General features: G+C 45.4%; 2 protein-coding genes across 5 annotated transcripts in view; both read right to left on the reverse strand.

Annotated features, from left to right (window-relative positions):
• Nucleotides 1-881: 881 nt before the first annotated feature.
• On the reverse strand, nucleotides 882-13285 carry LOC138860332 (uncharacterized). 2 transcript variants are annotated; one of them, XR_011398300.1, is made up of 3 exons: nucleotides 12918-13285; nucleotides 5564-7407; nucleotides 882-1349 (listed from the first exon to the last, which is right to left on the reverse strand). XR_011398300.1 is itself a non-coding variant. In XM_070117689.1 (2 exons), the coding sequence occupies exon 1, from the start codon at nucleotides 12641-12643 to the stop codon at nucleotides 11711-11713; it is 933 nt and encodes a 310-aa protein (XP_069973790.1). In that variant the 5' UTR covers nucleotides 12644-12911; the 3' UTR covers nucleotides 882-1349; nucleotides 5564-11710. The 2 variants fall into 2 exon arrangements, 1 of the variants encoding a protein (XP_069973790.1); XM_070117689.1 differs by lacking the exon at nucleotides 12918-13285 and having other exon boundaries at nucleotides 5564-12911.
• Nucleotides 13286-16140: 2855 nt separating this feature from the next.
• Nucleotides 16141-25862, reverse strand: part of LOC138860334 (uncharacterized) — a 34059-nt gene continuing 24337 nt past the window's right edge. For all 3 annotated transcript variants that reach the window (XM_070117690.1, XM_070117692.1, XM_070117691.1), the window contains 2 exons: nucleotides 21732-22997; nucleotides 16141-21283 (listed from right to left, as the gene is read on the reverse strand). In XM_070117690.1, the coding sequence (XP_069973791.1) occupies nucleotides 20164-20880 (717 nt within the window). In that variant the 5' untranslated portion in view covers nucleotides 20881-21283; nucleotides 21732-22997 and the 3' untranslated portion in view covers nucleotides 16141-20163. The remainder of the gene's footprint in view (nucleotides 21284-21731; nucleotides 22998-25862) is intronic.

A 25862-nucleotide genomic window follows, 5' to 3' on the forward strand; every position in this document is an offset into this window, starting at 1 on the left:
CTGTGTGCAATGCATGTGTACAGATTTACGCACCAAATACATACCTATATACTGTGAGGAAAAGCAATAACAACTTATCAATATCTAGTACCAAGAAAAAAAAAAAAGAATTTCTAAAGATACTCTCATTCAAAACCCAGCCACGTGGAATAAAGCGTATGGCTCTATTTAAATTATTCAGGGATGCAATGTTTCCTTTTTTTTTAAGTGACACTTTTACATTAGTAATATTGTTCATATTTTGTGTCATTGTTTCATTAAGAACTATCTTGCTTTGTAATCCTGTAAGGTAACAGTAACCCAGTACTGCTACTTCTCGTACAATACCGGGACAATTCAAGGTCAGTGTCCCTCGGAGATCTGCTCACCTTCCTTTTACCTTAAATCACCACATGCGAGCACCACCTGGCCACCCCCCACATTTGCACAAGTATTTCAGAAATTCAATAGTTCATATCCAGCAATACTTTACGCTGAACTTTATCACTAATTAGCCGGGGGAAATCATGAACAATTCGCTGCTTGCTTGTTTATTTTCGTCTTAGACCCTAGCTTACAAGTTTACCCTTCTTGCACGTCACTAAAGTATAAAATATATCAGTGGTGATTTCACTGTAAAATGCACAATGATGGCCGTGACCTTACGTGTAGCAGCGGGGTCCGAGCAGGAAGGAGGCGAGACCAGATCTCCCCGGTAATGGTACTACCCCAAAAGTACCAGGGGGTATCAGCGCCCTCTACCGGGGTATCGTGTACTCTCGTGGAGACCCGTGAGTGGCTGCAGTCACGGTTTATGACGTCACTAATGACGGTATGACCAGCCACTAGCATGACGTCACTAGCAGACGCCATACAATTACTTGAATGTACCACTAAACAGTGTATATTCATGACACTATCCACCTGGTAGATAGTGTCCTCACATGATTTACTGGGCATATAAGAGACAATAAACATAGCATGTACGTAGCTAAGCCCACGTACGTTTGCTTACAATAATTACGGGCGGTACCCCGCATTTCCACCACGAAGGATAAATACACATGATAAAAATAGGGTATATACAAGGAAAATAAAACTCAATGCTGACAGTAGTCCTCGGTGCCCATTTCCCAATGGGTTCACTGAATCCGACTCGTACCATGGACTCCGTCATACCAAAAGGGGGGGGGGGTACCGTGGTAGGACGAGGAGTGGGCGAATAGTCCCACTACAACCCTCCCGGGCCCTGGGTCGTATGGTCCGATAGTTCAGCGCACCTACGACCTCCCCGTGCACTTCAGGCCTTCTCATCTCACACCAGAGCCGAGGGGTCGCCTTCTCTTCTCGCGCTAAGGCTAAGGGGTTGCCTGGGGGTCATAATCGGTATAAATATATACATGAACATCATAACTGGAAAGAGAACATAAGGTCAGCATGGCATATATGTAGGTTGCAAGGAGTCACCGAATGATGCATTTTAACTTTTGACTGGGCAAGGTGGTCCACAAGCATTACAAACGTAATCTAAAATTGGACAGAAAAATTTAAAACAAATTAAAACATCAATACAATATCAAAAATTTTAAAAATTGAGAAAAAAAATACAGAATTCGAGACATTGAAATTAAGATTGCACAAATAAAACATAAAACATTAAAAATTAAGAGAACACGAATAAAACAAGGATTCAAAACATTAAAATTAAGAGAACATAAAACTCAATAAGACATTGAAATTAAGAGAGCACAAGTAAAACATAAAACATGAACATTAAGAGAACAAAAATTAAAAGAATAAAAGACACCTAACGACTCGACAATGAGCGACTGAGCAAACACACCACAGTACACCTTCACTCACGCCATCTCATTCATTCCTCCCAAACCTCGTAGTCACTGTAATCACTGTTCGTTTCTGTGCTCATTTCTGCACCAGAGCAAAGGAAATGATCACTAGGAAACCTGTTCAGCGGTTCCGAATCACAAAATTCGCCTTCCGTCCGAAACGATCCAGCACACGTACAGGTGCTGCTGCTACGTCTGGGGGACGGCCTGGCAACGGACCGTCAACACATGGAGGTTCAGAAGGCAGTCTGTCTCCAACCTCAATCTAGTTCAGCAGGAGGGAGATACATTTTCAACTGATCTCTGTGCTGCTTCACTATACGATAAGGGGGCTGAAGGTCTTTAACCTCGAATACAACGGGACCTGTTTGCTTGATCACTCTACAGGGCCTTGCCATCGGTCCTGTAACGCCCCTCCGGTAAAGTCCCTACGGAGGACGAGCGCACCTTCCTCCGGCTGCCAGGTAGAGCGAACTTTCCGATTGTGCGCCTGTGCATTGGCCTCTCTGGAACGGAGAGAAGCAGCAATGGCAAGCTGCCTGGCCTTAGCCAGCTGTTGCACCTAAGATTAGTGTCCGTCGTTACTTGGTTGGTGAGTCCCCTGGAAAACAAGGCCATCTTCCTTTATAACCCAAAAAGGGTTATAAAGTGATCATAAAATCCCCGAAGAACCGTTTCTGCTGTCTTATTCCTGAGTGGAACGAGCTGCAAGTACCAGGATTGGTGATCCACTATTGACAGAACATATCCATAGCCATACTAGTTTAAAATCATAAAAACTCATGGGCAAACCTGCTCATACGAGGCGACTTTGTTTTGCGGGAGAACACATAGGTGAGAGGGCGATGGTCAGTGTATACAGTAAATGGTCTCCCATACACACAAGGGTCGAATACCCAAACAGCCTCTACTACAGCAAGAGCCTCAAGATCTATAGCACGATATCGAGACTTCGCATCTTTCAACGTCCTCGACCAATATGAAACAGCCTGGGGCTCTCCATTATCACTGCGCTGAAGAAGAACTGCACTGAGAGCTTTGGCAGAAGCATCTGTATGAATTTCAAAATGTCGCTCAAAGTCAGGCAGACGCAAAATGGGAGCCGAAACAAGGGCGTCTTTAAGATTTTGGAAGGCGCTCTCTGCTTCTGGTGACCATGTGAATGACACCCCTTTCTTAGTAAGTTGTGTCAATGGACGGGCAACAGTGGCAAAACCCTGTATGTGTCGCCGAAAGAACCCACACGCCCCCAGGAAGCGGCGAACCTTACGTACAGACCTGGGACGCCTCATATCATTAATGGCCGGAACCTTATTGGGATTGGGTAATACTCCCTCTGGGCTTACAACAAAACCAAGGAACTATCTGGTGTTTGGCAAATAAGCACTTAGCAAGATTGAGTTTCATACCAGCTTCGTCGGTAATTGTTGAAGACCACGACGCACCCTCGCAGAGACTAAGTCGAAAAAAATGATATTTTTCTGCATGAAATGCTATGATTTCATCGATTTTCGGCGTTGTTTCTTTTGCGAATGAATCGTTCAGGAGATCGAGTACCATTTCTCCATCGATTTGATTGATTTGATAGTCCCGTTAGCAGGGGAGGGCATGAAGTATATCAGGGAAATTATGGGGTAAAAAAAATCTAAAATAAGAATAACGATCAAAAATGCGTAAAACTAGCACAAAAAGCGCTTAAAATTTGCCAATGAAACTCTACGGATGTAAACGCCATCTTTGAAAGTTTACGGTCTGACGCGAAATAAATCAACCCACATTTCGGCAAAAAATCTAAGGGAATTCACACGTTCCAACCCCCAAAACGTATTGACCAATAAACCAACCTAATATATCAATATAAATTGCCGTGACTAGGCGTGCCCTAAGGGCACTGCCCGAGGGGAGGGTTGGTGGGGGGTAAGCCCCCCAACACCCTCCAGGACACATTCTCTCTACGACGGTATGTACGGCAAGACAGAGCTGCATTCACACCTTAAAATAACAAACCAAATACCTTTATATCCGGAAACGTGAAACTTTCGTTTCTTTGTACTGTTGGTATTGCTTCGATTTTAATCACCTTTTTCGTCCTTTGGAGCTCTTGATGGGCTCAGATATAAAACTGGGATGGTTACTGAAGTCGAATTATTCTTCGATGCCACTGTAAAGGTCTTAAAAAAGAACCCAGAATCAACACAACACTGGAAACGCAACATTTCTCACCGGCTTTCAATCTCGAAATGAGCGGGTTGGTGAGCTGTCAACCTGTGGCTGGCGCAAGAAAGTGTGAAACACTCGATGCACAGGATTCGATATGAGGGTAGAGATAAATATAAAAATATGCAATTGAAGTATAATAACATTAATAAAAGACTTTAAAGGTATAAATGCGTACCAGCAGACACAGATAATTAGCCAAATATCGTTTTGACAAGCGCGTAATGATACACGGGCTAGTTCGAGAACGCAAAAATGCGTTCGTGGGTCAGTGTCGTGTTTTTCCTAGCAAGGTAAACAAGCTTATCGACTTTGAATTTGAATGGCGGCCGCGCGTTATATTTTCGTCATTTAGCGGTGACTATAAGGCCGTTGCATCTTAAACTATACGCTATCCCCTTCTATTTTTCCCGCTCTATAAGATGGCGGTGTCCATTTTCCTCTATCTACGCGCGTCGCGGTCTTCAACCTCTACCGTAACAAATACTGTGCATATCCCCTGGCCCTAGCTTTAGTAACGCGAATAAAATTATCATCTGTAGGAGGCCTTGCTAGAGCCTCAATGGTACTAATCCAGGCCTCTACTTCCTGGTTGCGAACCAGAGGCATTGATGCTGGTGTATCCCCTTTAAATACTGGGACCTCTTCACGCCCCAAATAAATGGGATGTGTGTGTGACTATAATCTGAGGTCGTGGGTAATTGCCCTACAGAATGACAGCATGCATGACGTGCCTGAGGCTGTGGCCTGGGGAGGCATGACTCGCGGGCGTCAGGCCTTCCCGAAGGCCCACTAGCTAACTGTGGAGGTAGGACGCTCCCCCGAGAAAGTTCGGGAGTGGATGCTCCAGAGCGAGGCTCATGCGGAGTCCGTAATTGCCGCATCTCTTCTCGCAGGTGCCTGTTGTCTCCTCCTAAGGTATCTATCCTATGTAAGGCAGCCTCTAATTGAGCCTGAAGGGCTCCTAATTCCAATGGGGCAGCACCCTGGAGAGGGGCACTGCCATCACCCTCCTGCATGGACGCACCATCGGGAGCCACGTGGCTTCCCTGCACATCATGGACCGGCATAATAGCGACACTGAGCTTTTCTGGCCCGCCCTCGTCTTAGCCATCAGCCTCTTACAAATACGAACGAGAGACCTTCTCTGAGCGCGGTTACAAGTACTTACTGTTCCCCGAGAATCTTCGCTCAACAAGTCAGCACAGCCACAAGAGACCAAGTCATCTAATAACGTAACACCCGGTACTGTGGAAGACATACGCCACAAATATACATGAAAATATGAAACGAATTACACTTCACACTCGTACATCATTATACGTATCACTTGTCACTGCACTTTAACACAGCACCGAGTATGACGGTGTCACCACTGAACACAATATGCGCATCACAACACCATACCACCATATGCTACACAGAGGCAGGGCATCATTCACCATAATACTTTCATTCACTACATCAAGAAAAAGCAAATATACGTATTCACGCCGCTAACACCCACTAGTCATACTTACCACATACACTGTCGCTCGTTGTCGCTTCGGCCACAGTCCACGCAAGAACCAGGTGAAAGGCAGGGCTGATCTTCAACACCACAGTATCACAGTATCACGTAGTAGACAACAGCACATCACAAGCTACGGGTACAAGGGAAAGCAGTATCCCGAGATCTCATACAATACATACACAGATAAAAATGAATGACTTAAGGACATGAATAAATATTTATCAATGGCAGGTCACCTTTTCACATACTAGGGTTAACCAACGTTATAATGCACCACGTGTTCACTATTACATCATTGCATCAAGATGGTATTATACTAGTCATCAGCCTCAAGAATTCGTATAAAATGATAAAAAGTAAAAACAAACTATATATAAAATTATCAAAATAATATTACATGTAAAACTTACGGTAAAACAGGTTTGAAAAAAAAAAAACGATCTTTCCTAAAACTCGAGATCTTAAAAGTACGTAAAATTACAAAGGAAACTTAAAATTATGAAAAACCACGACTCTAGGCGTATGGGGGACGTATATGACTAGTATAATACACGAAACAATTTGAAAACCAGCCAACTATCACCTACCGCCGCTAGCCACCAAAATCCTGTAAGGTAACAGTAACCCAGTACTGCTACTTCTCGTACAATACCGGGACAATTCCAGGTCAGTGTCCCTCGGAGATCTGTTCACCTTCCTTTTACCTTAATCCCCACATGCGAGCACTATCCGGCCACCCCCACATCGGACATCGGACACGTAGTGGTCGCGGCCAAAGCAGATGAGCGGGGGAGTCCAGGTCACGGCACTCGCATACGTGAGGAAACAAATTCATTTAGTGCTAGGTAAATTATTTACTATAAATTCTCACGTATATTTGCACAAGTATTTCAGAAATTCAATAGTTCATATCCAGCAATACTTTACGCTGAACTTTATCATCACTAAATAGCCGGGGGAAATCATGAACAATTCGCTGCTTGCTTGTTTGTTTATTTTCGTCTTAGACCCTAGCTTACAAGTTTACCCTTCTTGCGCCAATCACTAAAGTATAAAATAAATCAGTGGTGATTTCACTGTAAAATACATGATGATGGCCGTGACCTTACGTGTAGCAGCGGGGTCCGAACAGGACGGAGGCGAGACCAGATCTCCCCGGTAATGGTACTACCCCAAAAGTACCAGGGGGTATCAGCGCCCTCTACCGGGGTATCGTATACTCGTGGAGACCCGTGAGTGGCTGCATTGTCACGGTTTATGACGTCACTAATGACGTAGCAAAACACTAGCGTGACGTCACTAGCAGACGCCAAACAAATACATGAATGTATCTATAAACATTGTAAATTCGTGACACAATCCTCCTGGTAGATAGTGTCCTCACATGACTTACTGGGCATATAAGAGACAATAAACATAGCACGTACGTAACTAAGCCCACGTACGTTTGCTTACAATAATTACGGGCGGTTCCCCGCATTCCCACCACGAAGGATAAATACACATGATAAAAATAGGGTATATACAAGGTAAATAAAACAATGCTGACAGTAGTTCTCGGTGCCCATTTTCCAATGGGTTCACTGAATCCGACTCGTACCATGGACTCCGTCATACCAAAGGGGGCGGGGGGTACCGTGGTAGGACGAGGAGTGGGCGAATAGTCCCACTACAACCCTCCCGGGCCCTGGGTCGTATGGTCCGATAGTTCAGCGGACCTACGACCTCCCCGTGCACTTCAGGCCTTCTCATCTCACACCAGAGCCGAGGGGTCGCCTTCTCTTCTCGCGCTAAGGCTAAGGGGTTGCCTGGGGCTCATCATCGGTATAAATATATACATGAACATCATAGCTGGAAAGAGAACATAAGGTCAGCATGGTATATATGTAGGTTACAAGGAGTCACCGAATGATGCATTTTAACTTTTGACTGGGCAAGGTGGTCCACATGCATTACAAACGTAATCTAAAACTTGACAGAAAAATGTAAAACAAATTAAAACATCAATACAATATCAAAAATTTTAAAAATTAAGAGAAAAAAATAATACAGAATTCAAGACATTGAAATTAAGAGAACATAAAACTGAATAAGACATTGAAATTAAGAGAGCACAAGTAAAACATAAAACATGAAAATTAAGAGAACAAAAATTAAAAAGAATAAAAGACACCTACCGACTCGACAATGAGCGACTGAGCAAGCACACCACAGTACACCTTCAGTCACGCCATCTCATTCATTCCTCCCAAACCTCGTAGTCACTGTAACCATTGTTCGTTTCTGTGCCCATTTCTGCCCCAGAGTAAAGGAAATGATCACTAAGAAACCTGTTCAGCGGTTCCAAATCACAAAATTCGCCTTCCGTCCGGTCATACCCGAAACGATCCAGCACACGTACAGGTGCTGCTGCTACGTCCGGGGGCCGGCCTGGCAACGGACCGTCAACACCTGGAGGTTCAGAAGGCAGTGTCTCCAACCTCAACATAATCTAGTTCAGCAGGAGGGAGATACATTTTCAACTGATCTCTGTGCTGCTTCACTCTACGATAAGGGGGCTGAAGGTCTTTAACCTCGAATACAACGGGACCTGTTTGCTTGATCACTCTGCAGGGACCTTGCCATCGGTCCTGTAACGCCCCTCCGGTAAAGTCCCTACGGAGGACGAGCGCACCTTCCTCCGGCTGCCAGGTAGAGCGAACTTTCCGATTGTGCGCCTGTGCATTGGCCTCTCTGGACCGGAGAGAAGCAGCAATGGCAAGCTGCCTGGCCTTAGCCAGCTGTTGCACCCTAAGATTAGTGTCCGTCGTTACTTGGTTGGTGAGTCCCCTGGGAAACAAGGCCATCTTCCCAGTAAGGAGGTAAAGAGGCTGGTCCCCCACGGAGCGATGTATGGCTGAATTTATGGCTAGCCTTACGGAGGTCAGATATAGCGGCCACCTCCCTGGTTTATCAGCCACAAGCATAGCAAGAGCATCCTTCACAAGCATAGCAAGAGCATCCTTCACAACCCTGTTTGTCTGTTCAACTAAACCATCTGAACTAGGATGATATGCTATGGTGAACGAACATCGTATCTCCAGCTGTCTACACACTTCCTGCCACTGTTCATTAGCAAACTCGCCCCCATTGTCGGTCATTATCTGTCGGGGTGGTCCAAAAAGGGTTATAAAGTGATCATAAAATCCCCAAAGAACCGTTTCTGCTGTCTTATTCCTGAGTGGAACGAGCTGCAAGTACCAGGATTGGTGATCCACTATTGACAGAACATATCGATAGCCATACTAGTTTAAAATCATAAAAACTCATGGGCAAACCTGCTCATACGAGGTGACTGTTTTGCGGGAGAACACATAGGTGAGAGGGCGATGGTCAGTGTATATAGTAAATGGTCTCCCATACACATAAGGGTCGAATATCCGAACAGCCTCTACTACAGCAAGAGCCTCAAGATCTATGGCAGGATATCGAGACTCCGCATCTTTCAACGTCCTTGACCAATATGAAACAGCCTGGGGCTCTCCATTATCACTGCGCTGAAGAACTGCGCCGAGAGCTTGGGCAGAACCATCTGTATGAATTTCAAAATGTCGCTCAAAGTCAGGCAGACACAAAATGGGAGCCGAAACAAGGGCGTCTAAGATTTTGGAAGGCGCTCCCTGCTTCTGGTGACCATGTGAATGACACCCCTTTCTTAGTAAGTTGTTTCAATGGACGGGCAACAGTAGCAAAACCCTGTATGTGTCGCCGAAAGAGCCCACATGCCCCCAGGAAGCGGCGAACCTCACGTACAGACCTGGGATGCCTCATATCATTAATGGCCGGAACCTTATTGGGACTGGGTAATACTCCCTCTGGGCTTACAACAAAACCAAGGAACTATCTGGTGTTTGGCAAATAAGCACTTAGCAAGATTGAGTTTCATATCAGCCTCGTCTAACAGTGCTAGAGTTTCAGCAAGATTACTTAGATGGCTTTCAAATGTCTTACTGGCCACAACTACATCATCCAGATACGCTAGCGTGTGTCTCCCAAGCACACTTGACAGCACAACATTCATCGTCCTCTGGAATGTAGTTGGGGCCCTGGATAACCCAAAGGGCATTCTTTGAAACTGGAAGAGGCGTGCTCCATCAGTAAAAGCTGTTTTTGGCCTATCTTCCTCAGCTACCTCTATTGCCCAATATGCAGCTCTACTGTCCAGAACGGTATACCAAACATTGCCTGTCAAACTGTCTATGACCTCGTCGATTCGAGGTAAGGGATAAAACTATCACCAGCAGTGACATGATTCAAGCCCCAGTAGTCAACACAAAAGCAAACTGTCCCATCCTTTTTCCTTACTAGGACTACCGGAGAGAGCCAGGGTGACGTGGAAGGCTCAATAACCCCTTGCTTAAGCATTGTGTCACACACTGTGCGTATCAGCTCCATGGTTGCCTGAGGAAGACGCCACTGCCTAACGCACACAGGTTGATCTGTTTTAGTCACAATGTGGTGCTGTATACCAGGCACCTTACCGATAGTTGCTTTGTCCCCAGAAAAGAGTCGAGGAAACTTATTCAAAACTTTACCGAGTTCCTCTTGCTGCACAGAATCTAAGTGACCCAAATCTACCTGTTTAAATGGTGACACGACTTGTGTGCTCGCATGAAAAGTTTCCTCTGCCGGCAGGAAGTGGTGTCATGGCCTGCCGGCGCGACGGAAAGGGACGTGCCGCCGCGAAATGACCCTGTTCACCACAGACATAACACAACCCTTGACCCCTCATACACTCTGATGTATTATGGCTACTAACCCTATGATAGGTGCACCACTTCTTAGGGCGCACTGCCTGAAATTGTCGTTGCCAAGGAGAACCCGGCTCACCCCTCTCATTGTCAAAGTTGTGGGAATTGCCTGGGGAACCCGTCTGAGTTGCCTGAGTAGCCTGAACAGAAAAAGGGTTGTCTGAATCAAAATCGAGACCAGGAAAACTTTCAGCAGGTAAGGGACGTGTAGTAGGTGGGTAGGTAAAAGGTAGAAGACGAGGGAGGTGAGGCCACAGCCTGAGATGCCTGGCCGCCACAATGACGGGAAACCTGAGTGGCCAGGGGAAGAGACATACGTAGACCTGTCCAATCATTCCAGGCACACTGTAACTGCTCAGCCATGGCTCGAGCCGAGGAGAACGTGTGCAAGGAAAGCTGGCACTGCAACCTTTCTGGCAAGCCAGCCTTGAAGGTCCGGTAATTGTTGAAGACCGCGACGCACCCTCGCAGAGACTAAGTCGAAAAAAATGCTGTTTTTCTGCATGAAATGCTGTGATTTCATCGATTTTCGGCGTTGTTTCTTTTGCGAATGAAACGTTCAGGAGATCGAGTACCATTTCTCCATCGACGATCTTTATTTGATAGTCCCGTTAGCAGGGGAGGGCATGAAGTATTTTCGTCCTTTGGAGCTCTTGATGGGCTCAGATATAAAACTGGGATGGTTACTGAAGTCGAATTATTCTTCGATGCCACTGTAAAGGTCTTAAAAAAGAACCCAGAATCAACACAACACTGGAAACGCAACATTTCTCACCGGCTTTCAATCTCGAAATGAGCGGGTTGGTGAGCTGTCAACCTGTGGCTGGCGCAAGAAAGTGTGAAACACTCGATGCGCAGGATTCGATATGAGGGTATAGATAAATATAAAAATATGCAATTGAAGTATAATAACATTACTAAAAGACTTTAAAGGTATAAATGCGTACCAGCAGACACATAATTAGCCAAATATCGTTTTGACAAGCGCGTAATGATACACGGACTAGTTTGCGAACGCAAAAATGCGTTCGTGGGTCAGTGTCGTGTTTTTCCTCGCGAGGTAAACAAGCTCATCGACTTTGAATTTGAAAGGCGGCCGCGCGTTATATTTTGGTCATTTAGCGGTGACTATAAGGCTGGTGCATCTTCAACTATACGCTATCCCCTTCTATTTTCCCCGCTCTATAAGATGGCGGTGTCCATTTTCCTCTATCTACGCGCGTCGCGGTCTTCAGCCTCTACCAAAGGTCCTCCTAATGAGTCCTTCAGCATCACCTATCTCGTGAGGATAATCCCTTACACCCTGGAACACCGCCATCTCGACCTGCTGATAATAGTCAAGCGGCGTCTGACCTGGAATCATTCTACTGTGACAGCATCTCGAAAAAACTTTCACTGCTGCAGGTACCTCTAAATTTCATGCGAAGCTGAGCTTTAAATTCTGCCCACGAAGAAATAAACTCAAACACTGGGGAGAGTAACAAATACTGTGCATATCCCCTGGCCCTAGCTTTAGCAACACTAATAAAATTATCTGTAGGAGGTCTTGCTAGAGCCTCAATGGTACAAATCCAGGCCTCTACTTCCTGATTGCGAACCAGAGGCATTGATGCTGGTGTATCCCCTTTAAATACTGGGACCTCTTCACGCCCCAAATAAATGGGATGAGGTGTGTGGCTATAATCTGAGGTCGTGGGTAATTGCCCTACAGAATGACAGCATGCATGACGTGCCTGAGGCTGTGGCCTGGGGAGGCATGACTCGCGGGCGTCAGGCCTTCCCGAAGGCCCACTAGCTAACTGTGGAGGTGGGACGCTCCCCCGAGAAAGTTCGGGAGTGGATGCTCCAGAGCGAGGCTCATGCGGAGTCCGTAATTGCCGCATCTCTTCTCGCAGGTGCCGGTTCTGTTCTTCTAAGGTATCTATCCTATGTAAGGCAGCCTCTAATTGAGGCTGAAGGGCTCCTAATTCCAATGGGGCAGCACCCTGGAGAGGGGCACTGCCATCACCCTCCTGCATGGACGCACCATCGGGAGCCACGTGGCTTCCCTGCACATCATGGACCGGCATAAAAGCGACACTGAGCTCGACCGGAGTATTGGCGCGACTGCCCTTCTGACCGCTTTTCTGGCCCGCCCTCGTCCTAGCCATCAGCCTCTTACAAATACGAACGAGAGACCTTCTCTGAGCGCGGTTACAAGTATTTACTGTTCCCCGAGAATCTTCGCTCAACAAGTCAGCACAGCCACAAGAGACCATGTCATCTAATAACGTAACACCCGGTACTGTAGAAGACATACGCCACAAATATACATGAAAATATGAAACGAATTACACTTCACACTCGTACATCACTATACATATAACTTTACGCATCACTTGTCACTGCACTTTAAAACACAGCACCGAGTACGAAGGTGTCACCACTGAACACAATATGCACATCACAACACCATAACACCATATGCTACACACAGGCAGGGCATCATTCACCATAATACTTTCATTCACTACATCAAGAAAAAGCAAATATACGTATTCACGCCGCTAACACCCACTAGTCATACTTTACCATATACACTGTCGCTCGTTGTCGCTTCGGCCACAGTCCACGCAAGAACCAGGTGAAAGGCAGGGCTGATCTTCAACACCACAGTATCACAGTATCACAGTATCACAGTATCACGTAGTAGACAGCAGCACATCACAAGCTACGGGTACAAGGGAAAGCAGTATCCCGAGATCTCATACAATACATACACAGATAAAAATGAATGACTTAAGGACATGACTACATATATATCAATGGCAGGTCAGCTTTTCACATACTAGGGTTAACCAACGTTATAATGCACCACGTGTTCACTATTACATCATTGCATCAAGATGGTATTATACTAGTCATCAGCCTCAAGAATTCGTATAAAATTATAAAAAGTAAAAAACTATATATAAAATTCTCAAATAAAATTACATGTAAAACTTACGTAAAACAGGTTTGAAAAAAACGATCTTTCCTAAAACTCGAGATCTTAAGAGTACGTAAAAATACAAAGTAAACGTAAAATTCTGAAAAAACTACGACTGTAGGCGTATGGGGGACGAATGTAACTAGTATAACACACGAAACAAATTGAAAAACAGCCATCACATACCGCCGCTAGCCACCAAAATCCTGTAAGGTAACAGTAACGCAGTACTGCTACTTCTCGTACAATACCGGGACAATTCCAGGTCAGTGTCCCTCGGAGATAAGGATAAAGAGATCCTCGGAGATCTGTTCACCTCCCTTTTTACCTTAAATCCCCACATGCGAGCACCACCCGGCCACCCCCACATCGTACATCGGACACGTAGTGGGAGCGGCCAAAGCGGATGAGCGGGGGAGTCCAGGTCACGGCACTCGCATACGTGAGGAAACAAATTCATTTAATGCTAGGTAAATTATTTACTATAAATTCTCACATTTATTTGCACAAGTATTTCAGAAATTCAATAGTTCATATCCAGCAATACTTTACGCTGAACTTTGTCATCACTAATTAGCCGGGGGAAATCATGAACAATTCGCTGCTTGCTTGTTTGTTTATTTTCGTCTTAGACCCTAGCTTACAAGTTTACCCTTCTTGCACCAGTCACTAAAGTATAAAATAAATCAGTGGTGATTTCCCTGTAAAATACACAATGATGGCCGTGACCTTACGTGTAGCAGCGGGGTCCGAACAGGAAGGAGGCGAGACCAGATCTCTCGGTAATGGTACTACCCCAAAAGTACCAGGGGGTATCAGCGCTCTCTACCGGGGTATCGTGTACTCTCGTGGACACTCGTGAGTGGCTGCATTGTCACGGTTTATGACGTCACTAATGACGTAGCAAAACACTAGCGTGACGTCACTAGCAGACGCCAAACAAATACTTGAATGTATCACTAACAGTTCGTATAACTAACAGTATCTATAAACATTGTAAATTCGTGACAATCCTCCTGGTAGGTAGTGTCCTCACATGATTTACTGGGCATATAAGAGGCAATAAACATAGCATGTACGTAGCTAAGCCCACGTACGTTTGCTTACAATAATTACGGGCGGTACCCCGCATTCCCACCACGAAGGATAAATACACATGATAAAAATAGGGTATATACAAGGAAAATAAAACTCAATGCTGACAGTAGTTCTCGGTGCCCATTTTCCAATGGGTTCACTGAATCCGACTCGTACCATGGACTCCGTCATACCAAAGGGGGGGGGGCACCGTGGTAGGACGAGGAGTGGGCGAATAGTCCCACTACAACCCTCCCGGGCCCTGGGTCGTATGGTCCGATAGTTCAGCGGACCTACGACCTTCCCATGCACTTCAGGCCTCATCTCACACCAGAGCCGAGGGGTCGCCTTCTCTTCTCGCGCTAAGGCTGAAGGGTTGCCTGGGGCTCATAATCGGTATAGATATATACATGAACATCATAGCTAGAAAGAGAACACAAGGTCAGCATGGTATATATGTAGGTTACAAGGAGTCACCGAATGATGCATTTTAACTTTTGACTGGGCAAGGTGGTCCTCAAGCATTACAAACGTAATCTAAAACTTGACAAAAATGTAAAACAAATTACAACATCAATACAATATCAAAAATTTTAAAAATTAAGAGAAAAAAATAATACAGAATTCAAGACATTGAAATTAAGATTGCACAAATAAAACAAAACATTAAAAATTAAGAGAACAAATGAAACGATTTCAAAACATTAAAAAATAAGAGAACACGAATAAAACAAGGATTCAAAACATTAAAATTAAGAGAGCACAAGTAAAACATAAAACATTAAAAATTAAGAGAACAAAAATTAAAAAGAATAAAAGACACCTACCGACTCGACAATGAGCGACTGAGCAAGCACACCACAGTACACCTTCAGTCACGCCATCTCATTCATTCCTCCCAAACCTCGTAGTCACTGTAATCATTGTTCGTTTCTGTGCTCATTTCTGCACCAGAGTAAAGGAAATGATCACTAGGAAACCTGTTCTTCCGTCCGGTCATACCCGAAACGATCCAGCACACGTACAGGTGCTGCTGCTACGTCCGGGGGCCGGCCTGGCAACGGACCGTCAACACCTGGGGGTTCAGAAGGCAGTCTGTCTCCAACCTCAACATAATCTAGTTCAGCAGGAGGGAGATACATTTTCAACTGATCTCTGTGCTGCTTCACTATACGATAAGGGGGCTGAAGGTCTTTAACCTCGAATACAACGGGACCTGTTTGCTTGATCACTCTACAGGGACCTTGCCATCGGTCCTGTAACGCCCCTCCGGTAAAGTCCCTACGGAGGACGAGCGCGCCTTCCTCCGGCTGCCAGGTAGAGCGAACTTTCCGATTGTGCGCCTGTGCATTGGCCTCTCTGGACCGGAGAGAAGCAGCAATGGCAAGCTGCCTGGCCTTAGCCAGCTGTTGCACCCTAAGATTAGTGTCCGTCGTTACTTGGTTGGTGAGTCCCCGGGGAAACAAGGCCATCTTCCCAGTAAGGAGGTAAAGAGGCTGGTCCCCCACTGAGCGATGTATGGCTGAATTTATGGCTAGCCTTACGGAGGTCAGATATAGCGGCCACCTCCCTGGTTTATCAGCCACAAGCATAGCAAGAGCATCCTTCACAACCCTGTTTGTTCGTTCAACTAAACCATCTGAACTAGGATGATATGCTATGGAGAACGAACATCGTATCTCCAACTGTCTACACACCCTGCCACTGTTCATTAGCAAACTCGTCCCCATTGTCTGTCATTATCTGTCGGGGTGGTCCAAAAAGGGTTATAAAGTGATCCCCGAAGAACCGTTTCTGCAGTCTTATTCCTGAGTGGAACGAGCTGCAAGTACCTGGAGTGGTGATCCACTATTGACAGAACATATCGACAGCCACCCACGGAAGCTCGGAGATCCATGAGATCTGCGGACACAAGCTCCAATGGGCCACTGGGTGGTGGACGACACCATCTCGGCACGTTCACGTGAACCTTTCCTGTGCTGACAAGCTGTACAGTGCTGCACGTACCATTTGCATAGCCGGAACAGGTTTGGAAAGTAGCTTTTTTGCAAATTGTGGTATGTACGTAGAGCGCCAGGGTGAGCTGCAGTAGGATGGTCATGAGCAAGATGTAAGGCTTGTGACTGCAGCGAATGAGGAACACATACCTGCCTGATAATTCGATCTGGGAAAGATTTCAGGTGATATAAAACTCCAGCATCAAGTTCAAATTCGTGAAGGGATGCTGACATGGCCCTTCATAGAATTCTTAGAGGGTAAGAAACTTCCTAGCTCTCCTTCCAGAGGTCCTCTTTCAACTGGTACTCTCGTAATACAACAGAGGTGAGAGTGGCAAGGTTGACAGGATTGTCCGAGTTTACACTATGATTCTCATTAACAGCAAGGGCCTCATCTTGTGAGCATGGCAGAGAGTCTATAAAAGGCCTCGACAGCAAGTCAGGAACATAATTTGATGGACCAGGTTTATATACTAGTTTAAAATCATAAAAACAACTCATGGGCAAACCTGCTCATACGAGGCGACTTTGTTTTGCGGGAGAACACATAGGTGAGAGGGCGATGGTCAGTGTATATAGTAAATGGTCTCCCATACACATAAGGGTCGAATACCCGAACAGCCTCTACTACAGCAAGAGCCTCAAGATCTATGGCAGGATATCGAGACTCCGCATCTTTCAACGTCCTTGACCAATATGAAACAGCCTGGGGCTCTCCATTATCACTGCGCTGAAGAAGAACTGCGCCGAGAGCTTGGGCAGAAGCATCTGTATGAATTTCAAAATGTCGCTCAAAGTCAAAGTCTTAGTAAGTTGTGTCAATGGACGGGTAACAGTGGCAAAACCCTGTATGTGTCGCCGAAAGAACCCACATGCCCCCAGGAAGCGGCGAACCTTACGTACAGACCTGGGACGCCTCATATCATTAATAGCCGGAACCTTATTGGGCTTACAACAAAACCAAGGAACTATCTGGTGTTTGGCAAATAAGCACTTAGCAAGATTGAGTTTCATACCAGCCTCGTCTAACAGTGCTAGAGTTTCAGCAAGATTACTTAGATGGCTTTCAAATGTCTTACTGGCCACAACTACATCATCCAGATATGCTAGTGTGTGTCTCCCAAGCACACTTGACAGCACAACATTCATCGTCCTCTGGAATGTAGTTGGGGCCGTGGATAACCCAAAGGGCATTCTTTGAAACTGGAAGAGGCATGCTCCATCAGTAAAAGCTGTTATTGGCCTATCTTCCTCAGCTACCTCTATTGCCCAATATGCTGCTCTCCTGTCCAGTACGGTATACCAAACATTGCCTGTCAAACTGTCTATGCCCTCGTCGATTCGAGGTAAGGGATAACTATCAGCAGCAGTGACATGATTCAAGCCCCGGTAGTCAACACAAAAGCAAACTGTCCCATCCTTTTTCCTTACTAAGACTACCGGAGAGAGCCAGGGTGACGTGGAAGGCTCAATAACCCCTTACTTAAGCATTGTGTCACACTCTGAGCGTATCAGCTCCTTGGTTGCCTGAGGAAGACGCCACTGCCTAACGCACACAGGTTGATCTGCGTTAGTCACAATGTAGTGCTGTATACCAGGCACCTTACCGATAGTTGCTTTGTCCCCAGAAAAGAGGCGAGGAAACTTATTCAAAACTTTACCGAGTTCCTCTTGCTGCACAGAATCTAAGTGACCCAAATCTACCCATTTACTTGGTGAATCACTACTTTCTACTACATTACTGCCTGATTTATTTGGAGAGAGGACAGAATCATCAGAACAGGCATCAGAACCACTCAGAGCTGGAGTATCTGGGAAAACAAAATACTCTTCGTCTGAAGAAACAGTCCTGTTGCATAATATTCATCAAGACTATCGAAACTAAAGTTACAGAGCTCAATATCATCTGAAGTATCTGAAGGACACTCGGCTACTTGTTCATCTGCTGGCCATACCTTGCAAGATCTAGGGGCCAGTTCATCTGCGTCTATTTCAGCAATAGAGAGTACCTGAGTAGTGGCATCAGTGAACTTGGGTTGTGAAAACTCGGCAGCCTCTGGGCTGAAATCTCGTCCTGCATGCCCAGTTGAGGAGGGATGAGACACTGTATCCTCCTTCACCCTGGGTTCTTTTCCTGTCACATTACTCTCTGCACTAACATCCACCAACTGCTCTGCTCCTACTTGCTCTGCAACACCTATACAAGTACCCTGTGTCAATTTCCTTTGTTTTGCATCTGGATTTACCACCCAAACTGACGTTCTTCTGCCCTGTACAGCAGAGATGGAGCGAGGAACAATGAACTTTGGGTTTGTTCCCTCCACTAAAATTGCCCTAGACTCTGGGAGACCTCTAGCAATAGCAGCACTAACAAACTGCCCTGACTTAGGCTCAATGAACTCTGAACCACCGGAGGGTAATTGTTGAAGACCGCGACGCACCCTCGCAGAGACTAAGTCGAAAAAAAGGATGTTTTTCTGCATGAAATGCTATGATATCAATTTTCGGCGTTGTTCCTTTTGCGAATGAATCGTTCTGGAGATCGAGTACCATTTCTCCATCGACGATCTTGATTTGATAGTCCCGTTAGCAGGGGAGGGCATGAAGTATATCAGGGAAATTATGGGGTAAAAAAAAAAAATCTAAAATAAGAATAACGATCAAAAATGCGTAAAACTAGCACAAAAAGCGCTTAAAATTGGCCAATGAAACTCTACGGATGTAAACGCCATCTTTGAAAGTTTACGGACTGACGCTTAATAAATCAACCCACATTTCGGTAAAACTCACGGGAATTCACACGTTCCAACCCCCCAAAACGTATTGACCAATAAACCAACCTAATATATTATAAATTGCCGTGACTAGGCGTGCCCGAAGAGGGGAGGGTTGATGGGGGGGGCAAGCCCCCCAACACCCCCCAGGACACATTCTCTCCACCACGGTATGTACGGCAAGACAGAGCTGCATTCACACCGTAAAATAATAAACCAAATACCTTTATATCCGGAAACGTGAAACTTTCGTTTCTTTGTACTGTTGGTATTGCTTCGATTTTAATCACCTTTTTCATCCTTTGGAGCTCTTGATGGGCTCAGATATAAAACTGGGATGGTTACTGAAGTCTAATTATTCTTCGATGCCACTGTAAAGGTCTTAAAAAGAACCCAGAATCAACACAACACTGGAAACGCAACATTTCTCACCGGCTTTCAATCTCGAAATGAGCGGTATGGTGAGCTGTCAACCTGTGGCTGGCGCAAGAAAGTGTGAAACACTCGATGCGCAGGATTCGATATGAGGGTATAGATAAATATAAAAATATGCAAATGAAGTATAATAACATTACTAAAAGACTTTAAAGGTATAAATGCGTACCAGCAGACACATAATTAGCCAAATATCGTTTTGACAAGCGCGTAATGATACACGAACTAGTTCGCGAACGCAAAAATGCGTTCGTGGGTCAGTGTCGTGTTTTTCCTCGCAAGGTAAACAAGCTCATCGACTTTGAATTTGAAAGGCGGCCGCGCGTTATATTTTCGTCATTTAGCGGTGATTATAAGCCCGGTGCATCTTAAACTGTACGCTATCCCCTTCTATTTTCCCCGCTCTATAAGATGGCGGTGTCCATTTTCCTCTACGCGCGTCGCGGTCTTCAACCTTTACCGTAACAAATACTGTGCATATCCCCTGGCCCTAGCTTTAGCAACACGAATAAAATTATCCTCTGTAGGAGGTCTTGCTAGAGCCTCAATGGTACAAATCCAGGCCTCTACTTCCTGATTGCGAACCAGAGGCATTGATGCTGGTGTATCCCCTTTAAATACTGGGACCTCTTCACGCCCCAAATAAATGGGATGTGTGTGTGACTATAATCTGAGGTCGTGGGTAACTGCCCTACAGAATGACAGCATGCATGACGTGCCTGAGGCTGTGGCCTGGGGAGGCATGACTCGCGGGCGTCAGGCCTTCCCGAAGGCCCACTAGCTAACTGTGGAGGTGGGACGTTCCCCCGAGAAAGTTCGGGAGTGGATGCTCCAGAGCGAGGCTCATGCGGAGTCCGTAATTGCCGCATCTCTTCTCGCAGGTGCCGGTTCTGTCCTTCTAAGGTATCTATCCTATGTAAGGCAGCCTCTAATTGAGCCTGAAGGGCTCCTAATTCCAATGGGGCAGCACCTTGGAGAGGGGCACTGTCATCACCCTCCTGCATGGACGCAGCATCGGGAGCCACGTGGCTTCCCTGCACATCATGGACCGGCATAATAGCGACACTAAGCTCAACTGGAGTATTGGTGCGACTGCCCTTCTGACCGCTTTTCTGGCCTGCCCTCGTCCTAGCCATCAGCCTCTTACAAATACGAACGAGAGACCTTCTCTGAGCGCGGTTACAAGTTTTTACTATTCCCCGAGAATCTTCGCTCAACAAGTAAGCACAGCTACAAGAGACCAAGTCATCTAATAACGTAACACCCGGTACTGTGGAAGACATACGCCACAAATATACATGAAAGTATGAAACGAATTACACTTCACACTCGTACATCACTATACATATCACTTTACGCATCACTTGTCACTGCACTTTAACACAGCACCGAGTACGACGGTGTCACCACTGAACACAATATGCAAATCACAACACCATAACACCATATGCTACACAGAGGCAGGGCATCATTCACCATAATACTTTCATTCACTACATCAAGAAAAAGCAAATATACGTATTCACGCCGCTAACACCCACTAATCATACTTTACCATATACACTGTCGCTCGTTGTCGCTTCGGCCACAGTTCACGCAAGAACCAGGTGAAAGGCAGGGCTGATCTTCAACACCACAGTATCACAGTATCACAGTATCACGTAGTAGACAGCAGCACATCACAAGCTACGGGTACAAGGGAAAGCAGTATCCCGAGATCTCATACAATGCATACACAGATAAAAATGAATGACTTAAGGGCATGAATAAATATATATCAATGGCAGGTCAGCTTTTCACATACTAGGGTTAACCAACGCTATAATGTACCACGTGTTCACTATTACATCATTGCATCAAGATGGAATTATACTAGTCATCAGCCTCAAGAATTCGTATAAAATGATAAAAAGTAAAAAACTATATATAAAATTATCAAAATAAAATTACATGTAAAACTTACGTAAAACAGGTTTGAAAAAAACGATCTTTCCTAAAACTCGAGATCTTAAAAGTACGTAAAATTACAAAGGAAACGTAAAATTCTGAAAAACCACGACTCTAGGCGTATGGGGAACGTATGTGACTAGTATAATACACGAAACAATATGAAAACCAGCCAACTACCACATACCGCCGCTAGCCACCAAAATCCTGTAAGGTAACAGTAACGCAGTACTGCTACTTCTCGTACAATACCGGGACAATTCCAGGTCAGTGTCCCTCGGAGATCCGTTCACCTTCCGTTCACCTTCCTTTTACCTTAAATCACCACATGCGAGCACCACCCGGCCACCCCCACATCGGACATGTAGTGGGAGCAGCCAAAGCGGATGAGCGGGGGAGTCCAGGTCACGGCACTCGCATACGTGAGGAAACAAGTTAATTTAATGCTAGGTAAATTATTTACTATAAATTCTCATATTTGCACAAGTATTTCAGAAATTCAATAGTTCATATCCAGCAATACTTTACGCTGAACTTTGTCATCACTAATTAGCCGGGGGAAATCATGAACAATTCGCTGCTTGCTTGTTTGTTTATTTTCGTCTTAGACCCTAGCTTACAAGTTTACCCTTCTTGCGCCAGTCACTAAAGTATAAAATAAATCAGTGGCGATTTCCCTGTAAAATACATGATGATGGCCGTGACCTTACGTGTAGCAGCGGGGTCCGAACAGGAAGGAGGCGAGACCAGATCTCCCCGGTAATGGTACTACCCAAAAAGTACCAGGGGGTATCAGTGCCCTCTACCGGGGTATCGTGTACTCTCGTGGACACTCGTGAGTGGCTGCATTGTCATGGTTTATGACGTCACTAATGACGTAGCAAAACACTAGCGTGACGTCACTAGCAGACGCCAAACAAATATTTGAATGTATCTATAAACATTGTAAATTCGTGACAATCCTCCTGGTAGGTAGTGTCCTCACATGATTTACTGGGCATATAAGAGGCAATAAACATAGCATGTACGTCGCTAAGCCCACGTACGTTTGCTTACAATAATTACGGGCGGTACCCCGCATTCCCACCACGAAGGATAAATACACATGATAAAAATAGGGTATATACAAGGAAAATAAAACTCAATGCTGACAGTAGTTCTCGGTGCCCATTTTCCAATGGGTTCACTGAATCCGACTCGTACCATGGACTCCGTCATACCAAAGGGGGGGGGGGTACCGTGGTAGGACAAGGAGTGGGCGAGTAGTCCCACTACAACCCTCCCGGGCCCTGGGTCGTATGGTCCGATAGTTCAGCGGACCTACGACCTCCCCGTGCACTTCAGGCCTTCTCATCTCACACCAGAGCCGAGGGGTCGCCTTCTCTTCTCGCGCTAAGGCTAAGGGGTTGCCTGGGGCTCATCATCGGTATAAATATATACATGAACATCATAGCTGGAAAGAGAACATAAAGTCAGCGTGGCATATATGTAGGTTACAAGGAGTCACCGAATGATGCATTTTAACTTTTGACTGGGCAAGGTGGTCCACAAGCATTACAAACGTAATCTAAAACTTGACAGAAAAATGTAAAACAAATTAAAACATCAATACAATATCAAAATTTTTTAAAAATTAAGAGAAAAAATAATACAGAATTCAAGACATTGAAATTAAGAGAACACGAATAAAACAAGGATTCAAAACATTAAAATTAAGAGAACATAAAACTGAATAAGACATTGAAATTAAGAGAGCACAAGTAAGACATAAAACATGAAAATTAAGAGAACAAATGAAACGATTTCAAAACATTAAAAAATAAGAGAACACGAATAAAACATGGATTCAAAACATTTAAATTAAGAGAACATAAAACTGAATAAGACATTGAAATTAAGATTGCACAAATAAAACATAAAACATTAAAAAATAAGAGAACACGAATAAAGCAAGGATTCAAAACATTAAAATTAAGAGAACATAAAACTGAATAAGACATTGAAATTAAGAGAACAAAAATTAAAAAGAATAAAAGACACCTACCGACTCGACAATGAGCGACTGAGCAAGCACACCACAGTACACCTTCAGTCACGCCATCTCATTCATTCCTCCCAAACCTCGTAGTCACTGTAATCACTGTTCGTTTCTGTGCTCATTTCTGCACCAGAGTAAAGGAAATTATCACTAGGAAACCTGTTCAGCGGTTCCGAATTACTAAATTCGTCTTCCGTCCGGTCATACCCGAAACGATCGAGCACACGTACAGGTGCTGCTGCTACGTCCGGGGGACGGCCTGGCAACGGACCGTCAACACCTGGAGGTTCAGAAGGCAGTCTGTCTCCAACCTCAACATAATCTAGTTCAGCAGGAGGGAGATACATTTTCAACTGATCTCTGTGCTGCTTCACTATATGATAAGGGGGCTGAAGGTCTTTAATCTCGAATACAACGGGACCTGTTTGCTTGATCACTCTACAGGGACCTTGCCATCGGTCCTGTAACGCCCCTCCGGTAAAGTCCCTACGGAGGACGAGCGCGCCTTCCTCCGGCTGCCAGGTAGAGCGAACTTTCCGATTGTGCGCCTGTGCATTGGCCTCTCTGGACCGGAGAGAAGCAGCAATGGCAAGCTGCCTGGCCTTAGCCAGCTGTTGCACCCTAAGATTAGTGTCCGTCGTTACTTGGTTGGGGAGTCCCCTGGGAAACAAGGCCATCTTCCCAGTAAGGAGGTAAAGAGGCTGGTCCCCCACTGAGCAATGTATGGCTGAATTTATGGCTAGCCTAACGGAGGTCAGATATAGCGGCCACCTCCCTGGTTTATCAGCCACAAGCATAGCAAGAGCATCCTTCACAACCCCGTTTGTCCGTTCAACTAAACCATTTGAACTAGGATGATATGCTATGGAGAACGAACATCGTATCTCCAGCTGTCTACACACTTCCTGCCACTGTTCATTAGCAAACTCGCCCCCATTGTCTGTCATTATCTGTCGGGGTGGTCCAAAAAGGGTTATAAAGTGATCATAAAATCCCCGAAGAACCGTTTCTGTTGTCTTATTCCTGAGTGGAACGAGCTGCAAGTACCAGGATTGGTGATCCACTATTGACAGAACATATCGATAGCCATACTAGTATAAAATCATAAAAACTCATGGGCAAACCTGCTCATACGAGGTGACTGTTTTGCGAGAGAACACATAGGTGAGAGGGCGATGGTCAGTGTATATAGTAAATGGTCTCCCATACACATAAGGGTCGAATATCCGAACAGCCTCTACTACAGCAAGAGCCTCAAGATCTGTGGCAGGATATCGAGACTCCGCATCTTTCAACGTCCTCGACCAATATGAAACAGCCTGGGGCTCTCCATTATCACTGCGCTGAAGAACTGCGCCGAGAGCTTGGGCAGAACCATCTGTATGAATTTCAAAATGTCGCTCAAAGTCAGGCAGACAAAATGGGAGCCGAAACAAGGGCGTCTTTAAGATTTTGGAAGGCGCTCCCTGCTTCTGGTGACCATGTGAATGACACCCCTTTCTTAGTAAGTTGTTTCAATGTACGGGCAACAGTAGCAAAACCCTGTATGTGTCGCCGAAAGAGCCCACATGCCCCCAGGAAGCGGCGAACCTCACGTACAGACCTGGGATGCCTCATATCATTAATGGCCGGAACCTTATTGGGATTGGGTAATACTCCCTCTGGGCTTACAACAAAACCAAGGAACTATCTGGTGTTTGGCAAATAAGCACTTAGCAAGATTGAGTTTCATATCAGCCTCGTCTAACAGTGCTAGAGTTTCAGCAAGATTACTTAGATGGCTTTCAAATGTCTTACTGGCCACAACTACATCATCCAGATACGCTAGCATGTGTCTCCCAAGCACACTTGACAGCACAACATTCATCGTCCTCTGGAATGTAGTTGGGGCCGTGGATAACCCAAAGGGCATTCTTTGAAACTGGAAGAGGCGTGCTCCATCAGTAAAAGCTGTTTTTGGCCTATCTTCCTCAGCTACCTCTATTGCCCAATATGCAGCTCTACTGTCCAGAACGGTATACCAAACATTGCCTGTCAAACTGTCTATGACCTCGTCGATTCGAGGTAAGGGATAACTATCACCAGCAGTGACATGATTCAAGCCCCAGTAGTCAACACAAAAGCAAACTGTCCCATCCTTTTTCCTTACTAGGACTACCGGAGAGAGCCAGGGTGACGTGGAAGGCTCAATAACCCCTTGCTTAAGCATTGTGTTACACACTGTGCGTATCAGCTCCATGGTTGCCTGAGGAAGACGCCACTGCCTAACGCACACAGGTT

The sequence above is a fragment of the Penaeus vannamei genome, chromosome 41 (genome assembly GCF_042767895.1).
Source record: "Penaeus vannamei isolate JL-2024 chromosome 41, ASM4276789v1, whole genome shotgun sequence".
Taxonomy (NCBI): Eukaryota; Metazoa; Arthropoda; class Malacostraca; order Decapoda; family Penaeidae; genus Penaeus; species Penaeus vannamei.